This window comes from Microtus pennsylvanicus, chromosome 11 (assembly GCF_037038515.1).
Source record: "Microtus pennsylvanicus isolate mMicPen1 chromosome 11, mMicPen1.hap1, whole genome shotgun sequence".
In the NCBI taxonomy this organism is placed as follows: domain Eukaryota; kingdom Metazoa; phylum Chordata; class Mammalia; order Rodentia; family Cricetidae; genus Microtus; species Microtus pennsylvanicus.
The window spans coordinates 63,450,450-63,477,706 of record NC_134589.1 but is presented as its reverse complement, the minus strand read 5'-3'; the positions used below and the strand labels follow the sequence as shown (position 1 = coordinate 63,477,706).

Here is a 27,257-nt window from a genome sequence, read left to right as displayed (position 1 = left end):
TAATATTATTGAGAGTGTCTGCTTCCAAGGCTGAAGTGATTCATTCATTATTCTGGTCCTGCTCTAGTCCTTTGTAATTGGTGATAATTATTATGCTTTTCTTTTTAATACAAAAAAAATGTATAAAAATAAAAACTTGAAAAGGCAAAAAAAAAAAACTGGTTGGTCTCCCATCCGAAACACTGCTGTTGGGTGTCAGAGTGCAACCTGGTGTATGCCCCCAGGTAAGAAGCCCACACTATCTCTGCATGAGCATAGTTGTTGTTGTTTGTTTTTTAAAAGTTTCTTACTGTCCGGTGGGTGGGTGATAACTGCCACCAATGGCCTTCTGTAGATTGCCAGGTGAGCCATGCTCACCTCAGTCATTAGGGATGGCCTTGTCAGCTGGCTCCTCAGTTGTGGGGCTTTACTTTCTAGTGCTTTACAGTGTGTGTATGGGGAGGGGCCAACACAATCTGTTAGAGTTTTATAGAGACTTTATTTACATGCTTTGTCACGCTTTTATGAAGAATTTAAGACCTTATTCACCAATATTAGGCCTTATAGAGACAGGCCATGTACTCTTGACAGTACTTCATCATCTTCAATTTTTAATTGGCCCTGCCCCCTTGGATGATACTGCAGAGAGTATTGCTCATGAGAAAGGGAATGGCTGTCATCCAGCGATGGGGGTAAAGTGGAGGAGTGGGTTTGTATTTGAAGGAATCCAAGAGCACAGGTTACCAAGGCCAGAGGAGGCTGGGACTGCCGGCAAAGTGCTAGGTTGGCAGCTGACCCAGTCTTGTGTTGGCCTCAGCATCATGGGATGAAGCCCTGTTTTGGAGAACTGGCTTACCGGACATTGATGTTTTGCTGCGTTTGTCTAGGCTGGCTGTGAACTGGATCTCCAGAGCAGCTGTGAACTACAGTGCAAACCGCTGTACTGTGTTGTGTGGATTTTTTTTAAGGTATATTTAATCTACAATAAGGAGTCTTGACTAACCTTGAACTGAACATGTAGGACTGGCACAGTTGTGCAGAGATTTAACAAATGGTAATGGTGGCAGCCTTCCAGATCCACCTTAACAGTTGCCAAGTTCTTGGGATCCCAGGGTTCCCAGTGACGAGCTGTCAGGAGAAGAAACCCTGCTGCTATAGCTCACCGTTGATTTACCATTTAAAGATTGAACCGTGTGTTCTCAGGGTATTTGTTGGGGGGAGATTTTTGGGGGATTAGAGAGCACTGACTTGGGTCCTCTCCCACATGAGATCAGCCTCAGTTTAAAACAGGTTAAAGCACGGGCCAGGATGCACATCGCGTTGAGAAGCTCTTGTAGGCTGTTGTCCCTTCTAAGCAATTTGTATCTTTGGAGAGCAAAAGTATCTCAATGCTTTCATGGTGGGAAGCGGGGACCGCATCTAGCATATCAACGCATTTGACCTGTGACTACCAGGGTGCCCTGGCTTTGGGTATAAGAAAAGTTTTTTTAATTGGTAATCTTCCAGTCCTACTGTCAGCCCATTGTCCCCCGGGGGAGCCAAGTGTGGGAATTGGAGCAGAGGACCAAAGGAGACCACCAGGTTCTTGGTGACTTTCCTTTGACTGTCCTCCAACCCAAATAGCTATTTCTTTTTCCCTAAGTCAACTCCTGGGCCCTAGGTAACATGAGAAGTAGTTTGGGGGAAGCTCATATCCACCCTTTCATGGCCTTGTCCTGGCAGGAAGCTTGTATTTTTCCTGTACCTTAATGGTACAGTCCTTAGAGTATGGTAGCAAAAGGAGGCATCATGGCTCCCAGGCAGTCTCCACACCTTCTACTTGTGAGGGAACAGTTGGGATGGTCCAAGCAAACTCTCCATCTTCTTGGGAGGATCAGGGATGCTCTCTGAAAGTGGGGTGAAGCCCAGCAGGAGGACATGTCTCTCATAGGCCTTGGTCTGCTTAAAGATGATGTCAGTCCCATGCAGGTGATCCAGCACTCCCAGTACCCCATAGCACTGGTTGAACCTGAAGGAGGGAAGAGAATCTCCCATTTGAAACTGTTGGGAAGCTGTGCTTCTCTCAGCCCTCCTTTCCCATGCTTAGCATCACCATGTTGCCCAGCTGTAACAGTAGAGCCTGGAGCATTTGAAGTCTGTTGGAAGGTAGTTTAGGGTTTTGTTATTGTTCTTGAGACAGTTTCACCAAACTCAACTGAAATTCACTATGTGCAGCTGGCTTTAAACTGACACTATTTCTGCCTCAACTTCCTCAGTGCTAGGATTAAAGTTGTGAACCACTGTGTGATTATTTCTGAACTGGAGAACTGAACCCTGGGTCTTGCACATGCTAGGCAAGAGCCTGCCAGCCCTCTTCTGGGTATGATGCATGATTACTTAAAAAAAAAAAAAAACTCAAGCCAGGCTGTGGTGGCGCACGCCTTTAATCCCAGGACTTGAGAGGCAGAGGCAGGTGGATCTTGGTGAATTCAAGGCCAACCTGGTCTATAAGAGCTAGTTTCAGGACAGGCTCCAAAGCTACAGAGAAGCCCTGTCTCGAACCCTCACCCCCACCCTGACAAAAAGAAAAAAAACTCAAAACCAAGAAAAGAGCCCACATTCCATAAGTGTGCCGAGTTTTTAAGTACATAGGTTCTGAGATGATTTAAAGCTCGAGAGATTCAGCAAACCCAAAACCCAAATAATGGTTAACATGAACTGCAAGAAGAAACCTGATGTCAGGAAAAAAGATGGTGGCCCTACCTAGTCAGCATCTTCCTGTAGTCAGGTATACTCCCTGACTGGCTCACATTTAGATGGAGACAGCACTGCCCACAGAGACAAGAATTGAGAAAGGGTGCTGTTGGCTTACTTGAGATGGTGGTAGTCATGGAACTCAGGTGAAGGCAGGAAGGGCAGATGGTAACCACAGTGCGAGATAGTGGTGATGATGAGAGCAAGGGACAACCACACAGTGATGGAGGACAGATGAGAGCCCATTGCTAGTGGACCCACCATAACTGGCAACATGTTGGAAACCTGTAAGAAAAAGGATGGTCCTGGAGAGAGCCAGCTGGACGTTCACTCTGCCCTGATTAGATAGCTCAAGTTAGTTTCACTTCCTCTTCAGCAGAGTCAGTGTGTAAAAGGTTGTTGGGGAGAATAAGAACACAGTGGGCACCTGGCACAGCCAAGAGATGGCAGCTATTCAGTGGGAAGAAAAAAAATAAAAGGGCAGGGAACTACCAGCCTCCACTTCTGGGACTCCTGGGGCTGTATTTACCACATGTTCTATAGGGTGGGCATAAATCGAGATCACACCAATGGGTGCTGTCCATTCGTGATGTTTCTTGTGAATTTTCTTGTACAACGTTGGGTGGTGAAGGAGCCTGGAAAGATAATTTATAGTTGGTAATTGCCAGCTCACCCTTCTCCCTCCTGAGCAGATAGATCATCAGAAAAGAAAGGTGAGAATGAGGTTTACGTCTGTGGAGCTGGCATCTACTCCTTGCCTCTAGTCTGACTGGATGATGAGGCTGACCTAAGTTGCCTGACAACCCCAGTGGTAAAGTAAACTGATGTCTAGAAAGGACTATCTGAAAGTGGATGGGAACTGACCCATTCTCTCATACTAACGGCAGCTTTCCCTTCCCTTGGCATTGTGTCAAGTTGGAGAATCAGTTGTGTGTCTAGCGATTTTGGAGTAGGGCCTGAGGACAGAGACCACACGGTTTAGTGACTACTGACCAGGGAGCTGTGCCAGGGTGAGGCCAGCTGTGCACATAGCTCACCGGTGTGAGTAGTAGAACAGGATTTCCTCCACGAGGGTGAAAAAGGCCAACTCCACAAGGAACCAGTGAAAGGTGGGAAGCTCTTGGCAGCAGGGGTCTCGCCTCCACTTGAAGAAAGGATAGAAGATGACCAGCATGGGAAGAGAAATCATAGTCTGGTTGAAAAGAACTGTGCAGATAGACTGACGCAACTTCACGGGGTCAACCTGCCGGAGGACAGAAGGAGTGGGGAGGGGGCACACATGAGAAGTAGGTTTCTACCTAACCTGCTCAGGGTAGGCTTCTAGGAGTCACTGGGGTAGTCCATAGGTGGGCTGGCAATGCTGAATGGTACAGTTCTGTCCTCGAGAATGTCCCGCCAGAACACATGCTCTGTGGGCCAGGGTCCACCACTGCTGAGTTCTGGCCCATAGAACACCTAGTGCTGTGCTTGCTCTACAGGGACAATGAAACAAATACCAGTTAAACACGGAGAGATAAGCAGCGATGGTGGGCTCGGCTGTTTGTTTTTGTTCTTGTTTGTATTTCAAGATTTCAAACTCATAGAGATCCACCTGTCTCTGCCTCCTGAGTGTTGGGGTTAAAGGCGTGCGCCACCACTGCCTAACAGGCTCAGCCATCTTGAAGCATTCCAGAAGAGGTCTATGTGACCTCAGAGCTAGCTGGACTGCCGAGCTTCACAAAGGGAACAAGGCATCTGCATGGGTGTGAGGACAGCATGGGCTGGTCCCCAACCTCAGCTTGCTCTATTGTGGCCGACCCAGAGAGGCTGAGCAGATGACAAACTTGTCCCAGGAGAAAAGACTGAATGGTTGCTTTGGATTGTCTGCCTAAATGGCAGCCTCCACCTAGTGCCCCGGTGTCTGCAGGATCACTGTTGGGAATATATGACCTGAGAATTGGGCTGACAGAAACAGGAATGAGGCAGCAGAAGACTAGAAAAAATAGTCATCCATTGTCTCAAACTTGGAACAATTTGGAGAAAGTTATACAGTTTAAATGGTTGACTCTGAACTATGTAGATGAGTCTATATTTTTCCTACATTTCTCTCTGTTTAAAACTCTCTTACTATTAAATGCTTGGGGGGCTGGAGAGATGGCCCAGTGGTTAAGAGCATTGCCTGCTCTTCCAAAGGTCCTGAGTTCAATTCCCAGCAACCACATGGTGGCTCACAACCATCTGTAAAGAGGTCTGGCGCCCTCTTCTGGCCTTCAGGCATACAGACAGAATATTGTATAATAAATAAAAAAAATGATTACCTTTAAAAAAATAATAAACAAATGCTTGGGGAAGAAAAACAGCCAAGAGGAAGAACAGAGACTGCATAGCTAGTTGAGGGGCTGCAAAGATGACTGAGATGGTATAGACAGCTCTGAGTGTGTAGACTGGGGTAATATAGACAGCTCTGAGTGTGTAGACTGGGATAGTATAGACAGCTCTGAGTGTGTAGACTGGGATAGTATAGACAGCTCTGAGTGTGTAGACTGGGGCGGTATAGACAGCTCTGAGTGTGTAGACTGGGGTAATATAGACAGCTCTGAGTGTGTAGACTGGGATAGTATAGACAGCTCTGAGTGTGTAGACTGGGATAGTATAGACAGCTCTGAGTGTGTAGACTGGGATAGTATAGACAGCTCTGAGTGTGTAGACTGGGGTAATATAGACAGCTCTGAGTGTGTAGACTAGGATAGTATAGACAGTTCTGAGTGTGTAGACTGGGACGGTATAGACAGCTCTGAGTGTGTAGACTGGGGCGGTATAGACAGCTCTGAGTGTGTAGACTGGGATAGTATAGACAGCTCTGAGTGTGTAGACTGGGGTAATATAGACAGCTCTGAGTGTGTAGACTGGGGCGGTATAGACAGCTCTGAGTGTGTAGACTGGGATAGTATAGACAGCTCTGAGTGTGTAGACTGGGATAGTATAGACAGCTCTGAGTGTGTAGACTAGGATAGTATAGACAGCTCTGAGTGTGTAGACTGGGATAGTATAGACAGCTCTGAGTGTGTAGATGGATCTATCAGAGTGCTTGCCCTCAATGGGGAGCATAACAGGTGGCAGTGTGTATTTTTGGTAAGTGGGCGGGGCTGGGGAAAAGACTGAGTGGTAAGGAACACTGTTTTTACAGAGGACCCTGTTTGATTTCCTCCATGCATGTGGCAGCTCCAGACTGTCAATCCGATAACCTGTCCTGAACTCTGGGTATGTGTGGTACACAGACATACAGCAGGCAAAGCACCCGTACATATTTTTAAAAATCTATTTTCCTGCCTCCTACTCAGATGCTGGGATTCTAGGTGTGTGTCAACACACCCAGCCAAGGTTTGTGTTTTAATTTTAGAGTTGGAACAAGCAAAGCATTTATTTGATAATGCAGAGAAAAAATAAATGGGTTGGGAGAGAGACAGAGTAGTAAGAAAGAGGGAAGAATGCTGAAGCCATTTCCTGGGTCAAAAAGGACAGGAGCCAGGACACATGGAAGGCACAACCCAGGACAGAGCGTGAGACCCAGCGCTATGGGATCTGAGCATGGGATTTCATTCCATTTCCTCAGTACAGTGGGGTCCAGACTAGGAAGGAGGAGTTGGGAGGGCAGAGGTGTCCATAGACAAGGAGGAGATAGGGGTGTCTCTGAGCAGGCTGGGATCCTAGGAATGCCTGCCACCCTCAGCTCCCTTTGTCATCTGTTCCTGGGATCCTGTTAAGTCGGCACCTCTGAGCCCAGTGGTGGTGGTGCACACCTTTAATCCCAACTCTTGGGGGGCACAGGCAGTTAGATCTCAGTGAATTCAAGGCCAGCCTGGTCTACAAAGCAAGTGCTAGGATAACCAGGACTGTTACACAGAGAACCCTGTCTTGAGAACACCCCCCCCCCAAAAAAAAAAAAAAAAGACGGGACAAGAAAAAGAGAAGAGCACCTCCTACAGCTAGCCAGAGACTAGACTTTCCCAAGGTCCTTCCTGAAGTGTCCTCAGAAAGTCTGAAACAGCTGTGCTGGCCTTGGAGTGATAGGTTGAGCTCTCCCTGCCTCTGGAGCCTGGAAAGTTAAAACTTGACCAGTTCCCCCACCTCCAGCCCCGCCTACTGCTCTCCTGTCACTGCCTATAGGAAGGTTTCTAGGTGCCACGTGACATTCAGAGCTGTAGATTGGGGAGGATCCGTTGGAGCCCTGGAGCTAGAAAGGCCCAGGGTGGGGCTGAGATGCGTGTCAGTGGGTAGAGTGCCTTCCCTTGGAGTATCCTTGGAGCCCTGGGTGCAGGATAACCCGGTGAGGTGGTGGGAGGAAGATCAGGAGTTACCATCATCAGCTGCATTGCAAGTTGGAGGCCAACCTTGTTTGGGGTAGGAAAGAAGAAAGAAGTTCTGGTCCATCTCATGTCCTACCCAGGGCCCATGGCAAAGCCTTATCTAACATGAAGGTCAGTGTTCACAGTGCTCAGCCTCAAAGATGAAGGCATGAGTCAGTGGTGGCTGCTTTGGAGACAGCAGGCCTACTAATACGGACACAGAGGGCTCCAGTCTGTTCTGCCAGAGTAAGCTGCAGGAAGCCCTCCCAGCTTTCTGGCAGCTGCCATCTCAGGAGGAGACCACTTCAGAGGACTCCATCAGGACTCCTTTCAACCCTACTGCCTTTGGTGCCAGGCTGGGCAGACTGCCTTGAGAGCAGAAGTGACTCACCGGGCACCTGGGCAGATTAAGAGCCAACTGCCAGGACAGGGTTTGGGTGGGGCTGAGGGAACAGTTTGTTTTCAGAATCAGCCTCTGTCCTGTTGTGTAAGATCGTCTCTGCAGGTTGTCAGAACACGGGGAAGGCTGGTCCAGACTGCAGTGTGGTGATTGAACCCCTACAGTGAGCAAGTGCTGGGGCTGTTCCTGCCTTACTGGGGTTGTCTTGACAACACACACTATACTGGTTGCCTTGGATGATGGTGGCTTATGCCTTTAATCCCAGCTCTCGGGAGGCAGAGGCAGGCAGATCTCTGAGTTCGAGGCCAGCCTGGTCTATATAGTGAGTTCCAGGACAACCAGGGCTACACGGAGACCCAGTCTCAAAAAAAACATTAAAATAAAAAGGATTTGCTAAAACGACCACCTTATACACCCAGAGTCTGCACCATCCCCAGCCACCCTGGGGATGACTCCCTTGGGACAGTAGATGTCTGGTTTCAGATCCATGGTCTCAGTGCCCTGGGTAAAGTGCTGCTGGCATCTCGGAGACAGCCCAGCCCAGGTGGAGGCAGTCATTCCTTTTCCTAATATGCTAAGCAAGGTATCATGAAGCAGCCTGTGGTGGGAATAAGGAGACCAGGACATTGGTCTAGACTGGCTACTGGCTGAGTGGCCTTTCCATTTGATATTTTTTTGGTTTTGTGTGTGTGTGTGTGTAGATGCCTCTGAGCCCAGAATAAATGAAGCTGGTTCTCTTCTGACACTGTGGAGTTCCAGGGATCAAGCTTAGGTCTTCGGGATTGGCAGGAGATGCCCTTACTTGCTGTACCATGTCACTGGCCTTTTCTTGTAGACAGGGTCTCATGTACCTTGATACCTTCAGACTTCCTATGTAGCCAAGGACGACCTTGAATTTCTAATCTTCCTGCCTCCACTTCCCTGAATGCTGCACGCATGCACGTGTGCACTGGTGATGGAACCCAGGGCTTTTCCTGGGCTAGACAAGCACTCTACCTACCAAGCATGCACACACACCCAGTTTCCTTCTCTTTAACCTTCTGGATTTGGGTCGCCTCTAAGGTAAGTCTTTGTCTTGCCCTGACTGGTTCCTGCATTCTCAGCACTCAGAGCAGCAGTGACACTTACCGGCTCATTCTTGCCCAGTTGGATGCGGTAGCGGGAGATGAAGGTGGGTTTCCCTGTTGTGTCCACCACCAGTAGAAGGCCATTGAAGCCCCAGAAGCACAGTGCAGGCACGAGGGCAGCCCCTGAGGCAGGGAGCAGAGGGAGTTAGAGCAGCCCCAGGTCACACAGTGGAACTGAATGAACCCCTGAATGGACCTGTCCCCTGCCTGGTGACTGTCCCAACTATGGAACCTGGAAAAGTCACTATCTGTTCTGTCTTGTCTGTCCGTGTGTCTGTGCTTCCCCCTCTGTGTGTGTGTGTGTGTGTGTGTGTGTGTGTGTGTGTGTGTGTGTGTGTGTGTGTATGTGTGTGTTTGAGACAGGGTCTCACTGCATAGTCCAGGCTGACTTTGAACTCTATTATAATAGATTTCTCCCCTGCCTCTGCCTCTCAAATACTGGGATTAAAAGTGTACATACCTGGGGTTTGGGGTTTTGTTTTTTACTTGTTTTGAGACACGGTCTTACTCTATCCTAGTCTAGTTTGAAACTCTTGTATAGTCCAGACAGACCCCAAACTCATGGCAATCCCCCTGCCTCAGTGCTGCTGGGATAATAAGTGTTTCTGCTGTACCCTCTCAGCACAGTTACTGCTGGTGTGCCCTTTTGTTCTCACACGTGTTGCTATTTGGATGCTGAAGCGATTTGCCTGATCCATTGTCCCCAGTGCTGATGCTCTATAAAATATTCTAGAAGCCGGACTGTGGTGGCGCACGCCGTCAATCCCAGCAACTGGGAGGCAGAGGCAGGTGGATCTCTATGAGTTTGAGGACAGCCTGGTCTACAGAGTGAGTTTCAGGACTGTTTACACAGAGAAACCCTGTCTCAAAAAAGAAAACAATTTTAGAAAATACTGATCGAAGGCAGGAGGCTCGGAAGCTCAAGGGTCATAGGCCATTCTTGGACATCCTGGGATACATGAAACCCTATGCCAAGAAGAAGAAACATAGACCTTGGTGGCTTAGTGGGTAAAGCTCTTGCTAGATAAGCCTGATTTGTCCTCTGACCTCCACACACGGACTGTGACATGTGCATGTCCCCGCCCACATCACACACAATAATAATAAGTAAAAATTAAGACAACACTGACGAAGACACATTCGTCTGGCTCTGTTTCACCTCCCACATTCTCATGTCATCCAAGGGATGTCATCCATTCAGCAGTCACCCGAGGGACACAGCGGAGCTGCCCAACTGCTGTGGCCTCTTCTTGGATTGGGACTCCTGAAGGACACACTTTCACTGAGCTCTGTCTCTGTCCCCTTCCTCTAGTGCTTTCCTTCCCCTGGGGTAGGAGGGATATAGGAAGGACTTGGCCAGGGTGAGAAGACCACTGGTAGACCCATTCTGCGGGATAGTTGGGAAGACTTTGAAGTGAAAAAGAAAAAGATAGAATGCAAATACACGAAGGGTTATGCATAGACGTGCTGATACATGATCTTCAGGAATAACAAGAAAAGCCGGGCAGTGTGGTGCAGGCGTGTAATCCCAGAGGTAGGCGGATCTCTGTGAGTTCAAGGTCAGCCTGGTGTACAAGCGAATTCCAGGACAGCCAGGGCTACACAAAGAAACCCTGTCTCAAAAAATCAAAGTCACAGGAAAATCTGGGGGCTAGAGAGGGGGAAGCTTAGCAGTTAAGATCACTGGTTGCTCTTCTAGAGGACCAAGGTTCAATTGCCACTCCCCACATGGTGGCTCACAACCATTTGTAACTCCAGTTCCAGGGAAATCAATACCTTCTTCTGACCTCCCAGGTCCTGTATGAACATGGTGCACAGACACACATGAGGCACGCACGATCACACACACACACACACACACACACACACACACACACACACACACAAAGTAAGTAAACCTCCCAGCTCCGGTATGAGCATGGTGCACGCATGAGGCACGCACGCACACATATAAAGTAAGTAAATAGTTTGATTTATGTTTTTTGATTTTTGGTTTTGTTTTTTTCATTTTTGGTTTTTCTTGACAGGGTTAGGAAACACCTAAAGTAGCCGAAATGTCCATTAGTAGGTAGTGAACTAAGGAAGAGTCTTTCACATGACAGAACAGACCCGGCACCTTAGAATATTAAGCCCTTGCTCGTGTGACAAGATGGCTACAAGCATTCAGCAAAAACCTTGGTTAAAACAGCAGATTGGGCAGATAGTGTTGTGTGCTGCAATCCCAGCACCCAGGAAACAGAGGCAGGAGGATCTCTGTGAGTTCAGAGATAGCCTGGTCTACAAATTGAGTTTCAGAACAGCCAGTGCGACATTTCCAGACGGGGCCCATAAGATAGAGCAGCAGGTCAAGGCGCTTGCGGCAAGCCTGACAACCTGAGTTCAACTCCCAGGACCACATGGTAGAAGGAGAGAACCAACTCCCGCAGGTTGTCCTCTGACCTCCACATGCAGGTGAAGTAAATATGATAATAATATAACAACAGTAGCAATAAATGATAATAGAGCGGTGTGGGAAAGAACGAGAGTGGAGTACAACACACACAGCCTTCTGGCTGCAACCTCACCTATAAAGAATAAGAGCCACTCGTTGCCTTCAAATGTGGACAGCAGTTTCTCCCACTGGGTCTGCCAAAAGTAGCCAGAAGCACCCCAAAATCTCTGAAGATGCCTTGGAAGGAAAAACATTTACATGTCCAGGAAGACTGGAAAGCCAGCTCGTTCATGCCGCGCCTTTCACCCCAAAGATCTGGGGCACACTTACCATGTGACTGAGTTCCAGAAGGCTACAGACAAGAGCAGCCCAGAGCCCAGGATGAGAGCCGTCCTCCTCATGGAGCCCCAGATGTGTCCCTCCTGCAGGAGTGGAGCGTGTCAGGCCTGTCGGCTCCTGCTAGGAGCAGCTTGATGACCTTTCTCTGTGGGTGGAAGGTCCTTCCCACCTAACGGCCCTGGGCTGTATCTGAGTGTGTTTGTGAAAACCAGAACTCTTAGACTGGGGGAGGGAATAGGATTGCCCCAACTCCAGAGAAACTGTTGAGCAATGTTGCCGCCCAGATCTGGATAGGAAAGGCATTTAACAGCTGGGCCATGTGTATGTCATCAGACCTCTTGGCAAAGGGAAAGAGCCACTCAGTGTCCCTTTTCAGTATAGTCAGGGATGGTGGCACACAACTGTAATCCCAGCTCTTGGGAGGTGGAGGCAGGAAGGCCAAGAATTCAAGGTTTGCCTAGACAACCACTCAACTCTTACAGAATCTCCAAAAAATTCTCTTAACTAGAGGTCACAGAAGGCACCAAGAGCAAATAGCAGGGTCTCGGGCCTCTCGCAGTGGGACACCAACATTCCTTGTACACAGTAGACATGAATGACAAATGTCACACCACACTCCTCCTAAACCTAGCTGGGCTCTCCTTATATTCCTTCAGAGGACATAATTGACTGGGTAATAGAGGCGCACACCTTATATCCCAGCACTTGGGAGGCAGAGGCAGGTAGAGCTCTGTGAGTTTGAGGCCAACCTAGTCTACAGAGTGAGTTCCTTATCATCCAAATCTACACAGAGAAACCTTGTCTCAAAAAAACAACAAAAACAGAGGACATAATGGAGGCAGTAGGTCCTATGATGTGGCCTCACTCCAGCTAATCAATGGGGCAGGTATGGAGCGTTGAGGAAGTTGACCTAAGAGGACTCTACCTTCTACCAGGGTAAGACCTGAGGGGCATATGGTTTCTGTTGGCCCATTCCCGGAAACCTGAATCTTCAAGTCAGCTCTTTGCCCTGTCCATTCTACTCTCCATCAAAAGATAAAGTCCTCTTCATGGCCACTGAGGGTACACATGCCCGTCAGGGCCAGACTCAGGAAAGTGCTCTCTTGTCTCCCTTTTCCCGCTCTTCAATATCTTTCTCTACCTGCCCTCTGTCTAGACTGGACTGCCCCAGACCAATAAGAACCTGTTCTCTCTCTCTCTCTCTCTCTCTCTCTCTCTCTCTCTCTCTCTCTCTCTCTCTCTCTCTCTCTCTCTGTGTGTGTGTGTGTGTGTGTGTATACATACGCACACACCAGATGCCAACCTTGGGTACTGATCCACAGGAGCTGTTCACTTTTGCAACAGAAACTCTTCCCTGGGACCCGAAGCTCACTGATGAGGCTTGGCTGACTGGCCAGCAAGCCCGAGGTCTCAGACTTTGTTTACCTCCTCAGAGCTGGGATTAAAAATACATGCTGTGGTACCCAACTTTTACATCCCTTCTGGGGATTGAACTCAGGTCCTCATGTTTACATGGCAAGTACTTTACTGACCAAGACATCTCCCCAGCCCAAGACTTGTTCTCTGACACTCATCACCCTAACTTTGACAAGCTTCTTTGGATTATTCTAGTGAGTCCCTTATGTGTTCTGAGGACAATTCAGCAACTTTCTGGACTGTTAGGGGAATCTATCTTTTTGTTTGTTTGTTTATTTGGGTTTTTTTTGCTTGTTTGTTTTTTGGGTTCTTTTGTTTTTTTGAGATAGGGTCTCATTATATACCTCTTGCTGGCCTGGAACTCCCTATGAAAACCAGGCTGGCCTCGAACTTACAGAGATCTACCAGCTTCTGCTTCTCAAGTGCTTGGATTAAAGGCGTGCGCCACTACTACCCAGCCAGTTGTGGGATTCTTAAACTTTTGGATTCAATAAATTGACTTAGTCAATGGAAGTTGAATTTCAGAGCTGGGCATGGTGGCACATACTCAGACATACAGAATAAAAGAAATCCTTTAAAAAATCAGAAGAAAGGCTAAATTCAATGTACAGGGTTGGATTCTTTCAGGTGCAGTTCCTTTCTCTGCAGCAAGGCAGATAAAGGTCAACGGTCCCCTTGGGGTGCAGGGAGCAGTGCAGAGCTGGGCTGGGTCAAGAAAGGTCCCTCCACCTCTCTGCACAGCAGCTCTGTTGTTTCTACAGCAGTTGAACAAATGGCAGGTTCCAAAGCTCAGGGTGCTCTCTCCTGAGCACTAAAATGAGAACATCACATTGGAGCAGCCATCCCTAAAGCCCTGAAGTGTATAGGAAACATCATAGAGCCAGGTGGTGGTGGCACACACCTTTCATCACAGCAGAGACAGAGCAGGCAGATCTTTGAGTCTGGGGTCAGCCTGGTTTACAAAGCTAGTTCGAGGCCAGCCAGGGCTCTGTAGAAGGACTTTATCTCAAAGAACAAAAGGGAATGGGAGACAATGGAGCCCTGGGGGGGGGCGCTCCCTTTAACCAGCACAGTGGGAGAGCACATGCCTACCTGGTTGGACTTCTCCTGGCGTCTTGGGCTCTCCATATCTCCTGTCATCTGGAAAATAAAGAACGTGTTTTGGAGTCCTTATCACATGCCACTGAAGAGGGGGCAGTGGAAGAAGACAAGGCTGGCACCAGACAAACTGATCCTAAAATTTATGCTGGGAAAATAAACAGTTAAATAGCTAGAAAACATCCAGAAAAGAAGGGGCAGAGACAAAGAATGTGACAATATCCAGCAGCAAAGGCAGAGCTTCATTCAGAACTGATTTGAGGGGCTGGAAGAGACGGCTCAGCAGTGGAGAGCCCTGGTTGCTCTTGCAGAAGGCCCAGGTTCAGTTCTCAGCACCCACATGATGGTTCAAACCCATCTGTAACTCCAGTTCCAAGAGATCTGGTGCCTCTTCTGGCCTCCTTAGGTACCAGGCATGCATGCAGTGCATATGTGCGTGCGTGCGTGCGTGCGTGCGTGCGTGCGTGTGTGTGTGTGTGTGTGTGTGTGTGTGTGTGCGTGTGTGTGTGTGTGTGTTTGCAGGCAAAACAATCATACATTAGATTACGTTTAGGTGGGTTTTTTTTCTGTCATAGGTACTGCACATGAATGCAGGTCCCTGTGGAGACCTGAAGAGGGTGCCTCACAGAGTAACTGGAGGTGGAGCTACAGGTCATTGTGGGACAAAGAATGGTTTCTGGGGCCTCTTGAAAGCGAGGACCACTCTTATCGTCCGAGCCACCTCTCCAGCCCTGCCCTTTCTCTTGATTGCACTTCTTGGTTGTTTTATCCTCTTTAATTAGGAGTGTACAGGCGTTCTTCTCAGTAGCTGACTAGGAGTCACTGTTCTCTGGGAGGGGTCAGCCTGGGACTGTGAGGGCATGCGAGAGGCCCTCAGGGTCTGGTGCCTGCCTGCCATGATTTGCCCCCAGCCTGGCTAATGACTATCCTGTTTGTTTTATGACAGAGCTGTCACTGGCTAGGACAGCTACTGTGAAAATGGAACACGAGGCTGGCTTAGTGACAGGCACAGGCGTGTGGTACTTAGGAAGCTCTGATTTTTAACCCCAACAGTAGGCAAGGCAATGCAGGAATAACTGTAATCCTGGGGTTCAGAGGAAGAGAGTTTCGTTTGCTTATTTTTAAAGATTTATTCATTTATTTATTATATATACAGTGATCTGTCTGCATGTGTGCCTGCACACCAGAAGAGGGCACCAGACCCCATTACAGATGGTTGTGAGCCACCATGTGGTTGCCGGGAATTGAACTCAGGACCTTTGGAAGAGCAGCCAGTGCTCTTAACCTCTGAGCCATCTCTCCAGCCCCCAGAGCCCAGAGAAAGAAAGTTTTGTTTTGTTTTCGGTTTTTTTTTTGTGTGTGTGTGTATTTTTGAGACAAGGTTTCTCTGTAGCTTTGGTGCCTGTCAACCAGGCTGGCCTCGAACTCACAGATCCGCCTCCTTCTGCCTCCGCTATGCTGGGACTAAAGGTGTACGCCACCACCACCCGGCTTTTTTTTTTTTTTTTTTTTTTTTGGTTTTTCGAGACAGGGTTTCTCTGTGGTTTTGGAGCTTGTCCTGGAACTAGCTCTTATAGACCAGGCTGGTCTCGAACTCACAGAGATCCGCCTGCCTCTGCCTCCCAAGTGCTGGGATTAAAGGCGTGCACCACCACCGCCCGGCTCCGGCTTTTTTTTTTAATGCAATTTTTTTTTTTTGAAACTAGGTTTCTCTGTATAGCCCAGGCCATCCTGGAACTCACTCTTCTGTCAACCAGGCTGGCCTTGAACTCACAGAGATCCGCCTGCCTCTGCTTCCCAAGTGCTGGGATTAAAGGTGTGCACCACCAAGGCCCAGCTTGTAAGAAAGTTTCAGTTGGACCCAGGTGTGATGGTACACAGTTGTCATCTCAGTGCTGGGGTGGCAAGGACAAACGTACATCTGGGGCTCATTGGCCGGGCGGCCAGTCTAACTGAACCAGAAAAATCCTGAGTGATTCTGCTTCAAAAACAAAGGTGGATAGTCTGGCATGGTGGTGTATGCCTTTAACTTTTAATTACAATATTGGGAGGCAGCCAGGCTACACAGTAATAATAAGGTGAAGAGCAGTTGAGGAAGACACCCGACTTCAACTGCGGACTCCACAGTCATATATACACACTTGGGCACACACCAACTCTCACTGAAAACTAGGGAGCCATTTCTCCTTGTCTCGTCTCTGAATCAGCACAGTCTGATTCAGCTAGTTACAAGGCTAGCAGACCCGCCCAGAGGAATAGGTCACCCCTCAACCCGGTGCCCACCCTGTTGTCTGGAGCCATACTCAGCTGCAGGGATTTCAGGTCTCCTAACCCGAAGTGGAACAAGGGGAGGAACCTAGACAAAGGGCAACGAGGATGCTTGACGTGGGGTAGGCTTCTGGGCTGCTTATCCACCGCCCATTGGGGAGCTCTCCTGAAGGTGCCATGCAGGGATGAGGGAGCTGGTGATAGGACCTTGCAGAGTCGTATCTATGCCATAGGAAGCCTTGGGGACCCTCTTCAATGGCACTACAGGACTGAAGCCTTGGTCCAAAGCTGAGGTAGATGCATCTGGCCATCACGTCAACAAACTGGCATCTAGCAGGAATGTGAGCGAGGCTTTTGAGGCAGGGCTTTAGTAGCTTGAGACAGCACTAAACAAACCTTGAACTTCTGTTCCTCCTGCCTTTGTCACCCTCGGACTGGGATTCCAGGCAGAAGCCACCACCCTTAGTTTGTGCAGTGTTGGGGTCAAACGCAGGGTTTCATTTTTGCTAGGTGAGCCCTCTCTATCTGAACCACATCCCCAACCCAGGCGTTTTTCCTTTAAGTCACTGTTTTGTTTTGTTTTTTTCCTGTTGACCTGAGAAGGCTCTGTGATTCTACCCTGGTCTGGTCTTGTCCCCAAATGAACAGGGAAGGCCAGAGAAACTCCCTTCACACCCCACCAGGACTCTGAGTAAGGTAGGTCCTTCCCAGCCCCATAGTTTGCTGCCTGGGCATCTGAAAAAGTGAAGCGCAGGGCGGCAGGAGTGTGGGAACTTCTGGACTGAGTCTCGTGACAAACACTTCAAGCTGCCGGGTGGGGGTCGGTGTCGAGTTGGCTGCTGCAGCATAGCCCTGGCTCACAGTTTTCTCTCTGGTGCTGTCAGGCAGTATGAGGTGACCAACACAGACAGGATGACCCTCTCACTCCGGAGGAGGCGGGAGGTAGGTTTGGAGTGTTTGTTCTTTGAGCTTCCAGGACTCTTGCAACACCACACAGGGAAGTCAGAGTCTTCCCTCAACATCCTCCCCAGCTAATCAGCGCCATTATCTTCACCAAGAGCTTGTGAGCTGTGGCCTTTGACCTTCCAGAGTTCATCCACACCTTCCGGAAGCTTTTGTGAAGGACTCACTGCAGACTGACGGGGCTGTGGCAAATCCTGGAGGTGTGGACCAAGGCCAACCTTCAATTTAGGCGTAGAGGCCCATTCTTTCCAAAAATCTCCTTCAGGGGCTGGAGAGATGGCTCAGAGGTTAAGAGCATTGCCTGCTCTTCCAAAGGTCCTGAGTTCAATTCCCAGCAACCACATGGTGGCTCACAACCATCTGTAATAAGGGCTGGTGCCCATTTCTGGCCTGCAGACATACACACAGACAGAACACTGTATATATAATAAATAAATAAATATATTTAAAAAAAAAAAAAAAAAAAAAAAACAAAAATCTCCTTCAGAAGAGTCAAGCTAGTGGCTAGGTGAGACACACCTGTCTTCCCAACACTTGAGAGACTGAGGGTCAGTGTCAAGGACAGTCTGGTCTGCATAGTGAATTCCATGCCAGCCTGGACACAGTAAAACTCTGTCTCAAAAAATTAAAAACTTCTGGGCAGTGGTGGCGCACACCTTTAATCCCAACAGAGGCAGAGGCAAGTGGACCTCTGTGAGTTCAAGGCCAGCCTGGTCTATAGAGTGAGTTCCAGGACTGGCTCCGTAGCTACTGGTAAAGCCTGTCTCGAAAAACCAATAAACAAATAAATAAGTAAACAAACAAGCAAATATTGAAAACTGGGGCTGAAGAGATGACTGAGCTGTCCAGCCAGAGCTTGCTGGCACAGGGGCCTGCTACTCCGGCGCTGGAGGAGCCCTCTTCTGATCCTCCCACGCCTGTGGGCATGCATGCCCACAGAGAAGCAAATAATTAAAAGCAAACAAATCCTTTTCAAGCTTTCCTTCTTTTTTAAAGATTTCTTTATTTATTGTGTATACAGTGTTCTGCCTGCAGGCCAGAAGAGGGTACGATATCTCATTGCGGATAGTTGTGAGCCGCCATGTGGTTGCTGGGAATTGAACTCAGCTCCTCTGGAAGAGCAGCCAGTGCTCTTAACATCTGAGCTCCCATAAATCTTTTTCAAAAAATGATGAATTAATAAATGACTTAAAAGCACTCGGGAGGCAGAGGCAGGCGGATCTCTGTGAATTCGAGACCAGCCTGATCTACAGAACTAGTTCCAGGACAGGCTCCAAAGCCACAGAGAAACCCTGTCTCGAAAAACCAAAAAAAAAAAAAAAGAAAAAAAAAACCCTCAAAAAATAAGTGGACCGGTGCTAAGAAACTGCTGAGGGGGCAGAAGCCCTTGAGTGCCCAGGGTTCTCCCCACCCTTAGACATACGCCTCCAAGCCCACAGAGAGCTGGTTCCTTCAGATGGCTTGCTACAAACTCTGTCTGGCTTCAGCCTCCCGAGCACTGGGGTTACATGTGTGTACTGCCTCGAGTGACCCAGACTGGGTTTTAGTGTATACAGTGGAGTCTGAGCTTTAGCCAGGCCCCATCTGTGGCTTCAGTCAAGATTTAAAGGGGGTAGTGTAGCCGAGTGGGTAGAGTGCTCATCTAGGATTGGTAGTTCAAGGTCATCTTCAGTTAGTTAGGGAGTTTGTTGGCCGCCAAAGCTACAGGAGACCTTACAAGATAGATGTAAGATTCAGCTGTGTGAATGTGGTGACTACCATTGGAGATATTCCTTCCTGACATTTTCAGTTTCCATGGAGACACAGCGCACTCTGAGGACACAGCTCTCCTCTCTGGAAGCTTTTCGTGGGATGCAACTGAAATCAGTTTTTTTAAAATATCTTTTAAGATTGTTTTATGTGTATGAATATTTTGCATGTCCGGTGCCCATGTAGTGTAGAAGAGTGTGTCAGATTCCCTGGAACTGGAATTAGGGACGGTTGTGAGCCACCATGGGTGTGTGTGCTGGGAACCAAACCTAGGTCCTCTCCAAGGGCAGCCAGTGCTCTTAACTGTTGAGCCATCGCTCAGTCCCTCCAGTTTTTTTTTTAATGTATATATTTTTGTGTGTGTCTGTATGATGTGTGTCTGTGAGTGCACTTCTTATTATAAATTTATCTTAGATGCACCAGTGATTTCCTTCATGTATAGTCTGCACCGCATGCATGCCTCCATTGCACTTCTTCAGATGTTTTTGTTCTCTAACATAATCTCGTATACGAAATTCTGTATATAAAAAACGAGCCAGGCATAGTGAGTCTTGAACCTCTGCAGTGGCAGTGCTGCTGAACCCAGAAAGCCTGACATCCCTTACCAGGGAGCCTGGCTGGCAGAGCAGCAATCTGCAAGGACTTGGATTCAATGGGGTGCTGAGGCAGCGTAGACTTTCAGATGCAAGGTTAGCCTGACCAGGAACGGAAACCTTCTGTCAAACTGAAGAAATGGAAGGGAAGCTCTGATGGACGAGTTCCTTTAGGGTAGGAGCCTGATTGATTGGTAGCGGAAGTGTGAGCGCAAACCAAACCTCATTAGTAACAGCTCCGTTGCTTCAGTGGCCACCGAAGGCAGTGCCACTGTTTGGGAGTCACTGAGATTTGTAGAGTTGGAATGTCCAAGTGTTTGGCTTCTTTGAGCCAGCTGTGTAGTGTTTTATTTGTGAGTTAATTAAAATAAAATGACTTTATTCTAGAAAAAAGCAATGCTTTTTTTTTTTTAAAAAAATAAAGGGAGTGTGGGGTGCAGCTCAATAACAGAGCATTTCTCCTATATATGAGATCCTGAATTTAATCTCCACTATTCCACTCACAAGGAAGGAGAGAAGGAAGGAAGGGACAACTTAATTGTTCGTCAGTAGGGAGTGGACAAATCAAAACCGAGACAAGGAGAACCCTATCATTCTCAGTAAGAGGGATGGGATGACTGGAGACCACTATGTTTGGTTTTAAAAAAAGCCCAAACAGGAAGACAAGTCCCAGGGTCTCCCCCAGATGGAATCTATCAAAGTTGACACCATCATTTGCGAGGATGGTGGTTCCGAGATGGGGAAAACAGAAGGAAGGACCCAGGGGAGAGGTTATCACAGGGCCTAAATTACATTTGGATAGAAGCGGACTCTCTGGGGTGCCGATGGCTACTGAGACCCCCATCCCTGGGGCTGTGGCAGCTATGGTCATTTAAGAGGCAGAGCTGAGTTTGGGGAACCAGGCACTGCTGGGAGAGAGGGAAGAGGAAGTGCTGAGGCTGGACTCGGGCAGACACACTTCAGGACAACGGCTAAGGCTTTCCTCCTGTGTGGGAAGGCCCTGGGCTATGAGAGCAGTGGAGTTTATCTACCGACCTGCAAGGGTTTCCTAACGTGCTGGTTTTTGTTGAGCTATGCCAATGCACCCACGAACTGTGGCTGGCGGTGACCGGGTACCAGAGTCCCTGAGGATGAGGCATATTTCATGGTATTTATGTCAAGCACTTTGCTTCCTGAACCCTACTCTGCCTGGTACAAACAAATTTTAATTTTATGAGGGCAGAGAAAGTTTCTAGGGACAGGCTCCCAGGGAAGGAAGGAAGCTGGGGGCCCTCGAACACAGAATGCCTTTACATTGTTTGTCAACAATTCAGTTCAAATGAGGAATTTTGACAAATAAAATTATAATATTTATAAATATTTAAAATTTCTTTTCTTCTTTCTTTCTTTTTCTTTCTTTCTTTTCTTTTTCTTTTTTTTTTCTTTTTTTGAGATAGGCTTAACTATGTAGCTCTATGTGACCTGGAACTCACAGAGATTCTCCTGCCTCTGCCTCCTGAGTGCTGGGATTAAAGGAATATGCCACCATAACCAGCAACATCTCTGTTTAAAAATGTTTCCTCTCTTCTTCTTGATGGCTAAATTATTTTTCTTTACTTTTAAGTTAAAAAAAAAATTATTGCCAGGTGGTGGTGGTGCATACCTTTAATCCCAGCACTAGGGTGGCAGAGGCAGGCGGATCTCTGTGAGTTTGGGGCCAGCCTGGACTACAAGAGCTAGTTCCAGGACAGGCTCCAAAGCTACACAGAGAAACCCTGTCTTGAAAAGCAAACAAACAAATAAATAAGAGTTAATCCAAGTGGGGCCTGCCAATCACCTGGTCAGGAAACAGCCCCTGTCCACTTGTCTGAAGACTTTAAGAAATAGAAACAAAGCCTGGCTAAAAATATCCATCAGCACAGTGGTCTCTCTGGCATTGCACTCTTTAGAGTGTTCAAGTCTACCATCTCTCCTAAAGAATGCTTTGATGTACTCTGTCTTTGGTAGCCCCTGCATCTCATCTGATTCCTTTTCCTGGTGATCAAATGGATTAGGGATCCAGTAGGAGCCCAGGAAGATCCAAGTTGGACTCCAATTTGACAGAGATTTAGTGGCAGAACTTGAATTCGGTGTTTATCGTACCATCTGACCAAGTATAGAACTTCTTGAAGGCAAGGGTGAATGTCCCGTACTGAAAGGTGCGCGGGAGACGGGCCTGCTGGCCATGAGCAATGCACTAGTGTGTGTTGCATTAGCAAAGAGCATGCTTCTCTAGCGTGTTCATCATTTTGTTCAAGCAATGTTGTGTGTCAGGGCTGGTGTGTTGTGTGTCAAGCAATGTTGTGTGTTCAGGGGTTGAGGGCCTTAAATCCTGTATTCCAGCCCTGGTATTGTGTATATTGGGTGTAGTGGCAAATGTCTATAATCCCAGCACTTAGGAAGCAGAGGCAGGAGGATCACACGTTTAAGTTCAGCCGGCAAACTGCTTGCTGCTCAAATGTAATGACCTGAATTCAGATTGCTAGAATCCACCTAAAAGCCAGACACAACAGTGCACATCTGCAGCCCTGGAGACAGGGAGGGACAGTGAAATCCCCAGAAGCCAGCCTGGGGTATACAAACAATGCTGAAAGATAAGAGAGACCCTGTGTCTCACAAGGTAGAAGATGAGCTGGACACAAGGTCGTCCTCCTGCACACCCCCACAAGCTCAAATACACATTAAAAACAAACAAACAAAAACAAAAAAACAAACAAGCCAGGGTATGGCAAGCACTTGGGAGGCCGAGGTGGGCAGCTCTCTGAGGGTGAGGCCAGCCTAGTCTACAGAGTGAGTTCCAGGACAACCAGAGCTTCACAGAGAAACCCTGTTTCAAAAACACAAACCAAATTGGAAAAACAAAAACAAAGATAAAACAAACAAAAGACCTTCAAGGTCAGGAGTGGCTTATCAGGTTTGAGGTCTGGGACAAGCAAGACCCTTTAAATTTAAAGAAAGACATTCCTTGTTCGTAATTTACAAAATAGTTTTATCTAACTTTTCCGGACACAGTGTTTAGAAGAGTGAGCACCATTTAGGGTATAGGACACGTTCTGGAAAGAGAGGACAAGGCACAATAATATGCACTAAAAACTGAGGTTTCTGGTATTGGTTTTTAGAGACGGGTTTCTCTGAGTAGCTTAGGAGCCTGTCCAGGAACTCGCTTTTTTTTTTTTTTTTTTTTTTTTTTTTTTTTTTTTTTTGGTTTTTCGAGACAGGGTTTCTTTGTAGCAGCTTTGGTGCCTGTCCCGGGACTCGCTCTTGTAGACCAGGCTGACCTTGAACTCACAGACGTCCACTCGCCTCTCCTACCCGAGTACTGGGATTAGTTAAAGGCAAGTGCGTGGGACCACCACCCGGCCAAGATGATTCTAGAGAACTAGGCTTGCAATTTTTCCAAATTTAATACTTTTAGCATTGGTGTATAGAGAGCAGATGGTGGGAGCTGTGCTGGCTAATTTAAACAAACAAACAAACAAACTCAATTTAGAAAAATTATGTCTTAAGAATCTAAGGACTAGCTGGGGTGATGATAATGTAAACAAATGATTGCCAAGCCTAAAGGGAGGTTTCTGTTTACTAGAAAAACAGCGCCCCCACCCCCACCCCCAGGGTTTCTCTGTGCAGCCGTAGCTGTCCGGGAACACACTTGGTAGACCAGGATGGCCTTGAACTCTGAGATCCACCTGCCTCTGCCTCCCAAGTGCTGGGATTAAAGGTGTGCGCCAACACCTGGCTTCTAAAAACAGATATTTTAAGGGGCCCCTATTGTTAAGTAAAATTAATAAGGAAAGGGCAGCTCCACAGGCGCAAGAAATCCAGTTAGGTCAAATCAAACCAAATCAAAATGCCCATCTTTTTATTAAGATGCTCTCGGGTGGATGGCCGAGCGCTTGGCAGGGAGCCCATGCGGATCCCAAAACCACGTGTTTCTCCTCTGGGTGGTCACTTAAATACCCTGTGGGAGTAGTCCTGACCCTCTGGCGGGGGGGGGGGGGGGGGGTGTCAGGACCTGGCGTGCTGGGATTTGGAGCAAAGCAACTCCCTGGCCAGGGAGGCTGGAATAAATGCCAGGGGCTGGGGGCTGTGCTCCCAATTTAACACCTGTTTGCTAGGAACCACCCTTAATCCTCCAGGGCTGTGTTAACCTTAACCTTCCCCCCAAAGGTCAGCTACCTCTGTAGCAGCTCAGGTCCCCACCCTGCTAAAGGACGCTGCCTTATCAACCGTTTGTTTTTCCCTCTGCCCCGCTTGATCCCCAACAAATCTTTCTTTCTGCCCACAGAGTGGTCTCCCCGCAGCATGGCTTATGTAGTTATGGTGTGTGCTGTCCTGTTTAAGTGGATATCATTTATATTAAAATGCTCTATTACATTTTAACTAACATATTTGTGTGTGTACGTGTGTGTACGCGCACGTGCAGGCCACAGCGCACACGTGGAGGTCAGAGGGCAACTTTCGGAGTCAGTTCTCTCCTTCTACCTTGCGGATTCTGGGGTCGGGCTCGACTATGAGCGCCTTTACTAATCAAGTAAGTTCCAAGTTTTACGTCTCTTATTTTAGTCATTTTTACACTTTTTGTTTGTTTGTATTCAAGATGGAGTTTCTCTGTGTAGTCATGGCTGTCTTGGAACTTGCTCTGTAGACAAGAACCAGGCTGGCCTCAAACTGCCTGCCTCTGCCTCTCAAGTGCTGGGATTAAGGGATTAAAGGCGTGCCCCACTACACTAGACTTTCTTTTTATTTTTAATTACATATATGTATGGGTGCATGGTTTCCTTATGTGAAAATAATGCCTGTGGAGGCCAGAAGAGGGCGTTGGATTCCTCTGAAGCTGTCCGACGTGGGTGCTACAGAGCTCAGGTCCAAACAAACAAACAGAAAACTAGAAGGACAACGGAAGACTGCTTGTGGGCTGGCCCCCAGGGGCCCGTCCTGTTCCTTCTGTCCCTTCCTCTGGGGAGGTGCAGTGACAGCCCAAGTCTTGAACTGACTCCTCTGCCTCCACTTATGAGTGCTGGGATCATGGATGCACAGCACCGCATCCAGCTTTGTCTTTGCAATAGGCTCCTCGTAGCCCAGGCCAACCTCATCCTGAGTGCCGGGGTCACAGGTGTGTGCCATCACACCGGGCCTAATAACTTACTCTTACAGGCAATAACAAAACAAAACAAAGCAATAACAGTCTCAACAAAATTACTGGCCTTGCCTCATACCTCAAGGGAGGCTGAGGTGGGAAGACTGGAAGAGTTTCAGACTAGCTTGGGCTATCCAGTAAGTTCCAGGTCAGGCAGTACTGGCATCTCATGTTAGAGAACAAAAACAAGCTGGGTGTGGTAGGGCGGGGCAGGAGTCAGGTGTTCTAAGGTAGCCTTGCCTAATGAGTTTGAGGCTCGTACTACCGGTAAGAACCTGTCTCAGAAAACAAAGCAAAACAAACAACCAAACAACAACAAAAAAAAAAAAAAAGTCAACATCTGTAGAGGGCCGAATTTGAACTGCATAGAAACTCTGTACAGGAATGACTTGAGGTAGCATTCTCTGTGTAGTCCTGGCTTGATCTGGAACTCGCTCTGTAGACCAGGCTGGCCTCGAACTCACAGAGATCTGCTTGCTTCTGCCCCCCGAGTGCTAGGATTAAAGGTGTGCCCCGCCACTGCTTGGCCAGAAATGGTTTTTAAAGTGATTCACTGCAAACCCTACAAGGCTCCAGTGGAAGCCAAGCTTCTTAACATTTTCTCTCAGGCTGCATGATCTTTAAGAAATTCTGTTTTGGGCTGGAGAGATGGCTCAGTGGTTAAGAGCACTGCCTGCTCTTCCAAAGGTCCTGAGTTCAATTCCCAGCAACCACATGGTGGCTCACAACCATCTGTAATAAGGTCTGGTGCCCTCTTCTGGCCTGCAGACACACAGACAGAATATTGTGTGCATAATGAATAAATAAGTAAATATTAAAAAAAAGGAAAAAAAAGAAATTCTGTTTCGCAAATGGGGCGATGAGAGAACCAGCAACTGACATGGCGCTGTGCCAACCCCCAGCCTCTGTGCAGGCTGTTTGCATCCCAGAGAAGAGCCAGCCAGTCAAGAGGGCCTCCTGGCCAGTAACCGGCCTCAGGAGCAGCAGCCTAGGTGAGCACTTCTGCAGAAGAGGGCTCACAAGAGCAACAGCAGCCCTGGTCTGAGAAGAGCTAGAGGAAAAGGTGGCTGATATTGAAGAAAGGAGTTGAAGCGCTCTCTGGAAGGTGAGACTCGCCTTGGGCAGTGTCCTTTAAGAATGTCTGGCCAGCTGGGTGTGGTTGTGTACCTCTGGAATCCACCTACTTTGGATCCCAAAGCAGGAAAATCACAGTTCATAGTCATCCTGGACAACTTGGCAAAACCTTGTCTCAAAATAAAACTAAATGAAAAAAAAGAAAGAAAGAAAGAAAAGAAAAACGGCCGTGGCTTGACTGTAGAGCATTGGTTTAGCATCGGGAAGACCCTGAGTTCTATCACCCACAGCCAGTGTATGCCTGCTGTGTCTGTAGTGGTGTCAAAGCACCAGACACAAGCTTGGCATCCAGCCCACATTCAGGACGCACTTGCTGAATAAATGAACACAGGGCCCCAAGTAAGAAAAGTATTTTTTGTTTTGTTTTTGGCTCTCAGAATGCCCCGGGGCTTGTGGGTGAGCACTTCTATGCCCTTCCTTCCTGCTAGTGACTTGCTGGGTAAAGGCAGCAGGAGACCCTCTTGGTATTTAGTTTATCAAATTGACTTGATCTGTCACAGCCAGTGACATCTGTTTGGAATTGCAAGAAAAACTGACAGCAACTCCCACGCGGCAGCATCCTGTCTCGCCTGGCTTAAGCACCTAGGACACACACACACACACACACACACACACACACACACACACACACACACACACACACACACACCCTCAGCACTTCTCCGCTGCTCCATCTCTCACCAGCGGCTTTGGTGGGAGTCCTTCCTTTGGACTATCGGACGTTCTGATCATCCGTCCTAAACTTGACGCCACTGTTGCACTGAAGGCGCCTTGACCTGGCTGACCAGCTCACAGCCCACGCATCCTTCCAGAGACTCAAGAGTGCGGCAGTTCGCCGCGTCCTTCTAGGACGAGGGTTGTCTCCCTGCAGTCTCTTCCAGTTTCACTTCCGTTTTGGGAGCTGTTCCCCTAGCAGCTTTGGAAGTAGCCCCGGTTCATTAGAACTACGTCAGTTTTGAGAAAAGCAACCTTAGGGAGGAGACGGAAGGTGCAGACATGGGTAGGAGGTGCTGACTCTGAGGAACAGGTAGGGAACAACCCAGGCACACTTCACCTGCGGAGGAGGGGGAGAGGACAGGCTGATGGCAGAGCGGGATGTGATGTATCCTGGCTTTCCCAAATAGTCCCCTCCCAACAGTTCCCTGCTCACCTCTGCAGAGGGCCGTTCCCAAGCGTCTCTGTCTCCGAGCCACAGGTCTAGCCTGTAGAGCGCTTTTCTGTTTTTCTGTGGCTGCAGCGTAGCTCAGTAGGCTAACCTTATTGTCACCCCGCTCTGCTTGGGTGGGTCGGGAGGCTGGCCCTGGTGATCGCATTACAGGGCTGCCGACTGGCTCTGGCCAGGCACGTGATGAGAAAAAGTTTAGGTCTGCGTGGGCTGGAAACAGATGCCTTTCTTTTGGAAGGACTTGTCCTTAATCAGAGAGGACAGCGCAAGGAAACAGGGCACGGGTCCAGACTCTGCTCCCCATTGCACTTTTTTTTTTTTTGCCTTCTCCAATTTTAGAACATGTTAACACACGGAAGACAGGCTGAGGCAAAGGTGTGGG

General features: G+C 48.2%; 1 protein-coding gene across 2 annotated transcripts; it reads right to left on the bottom strand.

Moving 5' to 3' along the window:
- Window positions 1-458: 458 nt before the first annotated feature.
- On the bottom strand, window positions 459-27,007 carry Faxdc2 (fatty acid hydroxylase domain containing 2). 2 transcript variants are annotated; one of them, XM_075992531.1, is made up of 9 exons: window positions 26,861-27,007; window positions 13,843-13,890; window positions 11,326-11,417; window positions 11,129-11,232; window positions 8,566-8,687; window positions 3,750-3,955; window positions 3,242-3,347; window positions 2,831-2,997; window positions 459-1,987 (listed from the first exon to the last, which is right to left on the bottom strand). In XM_075992531.1, exons 2-9 carry the CDS (start codon window positions 13,888-13,890, stop codon window positions 1,795-1,797), a joined length of 1,038 nt encoding a protein of 345 aa, XP_075848646.1. In that variant the 5' UTR covers window positions 26,861-27,007; the 3' UTR covers window positions 459-1,794. The 2 variants fall into 2 exon arrangements, with proteins under 2 accessions (XP_075848646.1, XP_075848647.1); XM_075992532.1 differs by having other exon boundaries at window positions 3,750-3,856; window positions 26,861-27,005.
- Window positions 27,008-27,257: the final 250 nt, after the last annotated feature.

Bases quoted from the DNA above. Each gene is read 5' to 3' on its own strand.
- Faxdc2 (XM_075992531.1), bottom strand. From the start codon at position 13,890: ATGACAGGAGATATGGAGAGCCCAAGACGCCAGGAGAAGTCCAACCAG. The intron at 11,233-11,325 runs GTAAGTGTGCCC...TTTCCTTCCAAG, and splicing joins TTCTGGAACTCAGTCACATG to GCATCTTCAGAGATTTTGGG. The intron at 1,988-2,830 runs GTAAGCCAACAG...TCCCTCCTTCAG, and splicing joins CATGACTACCACCATCTCAA to GTTCAACCAGTGCTATGGGG.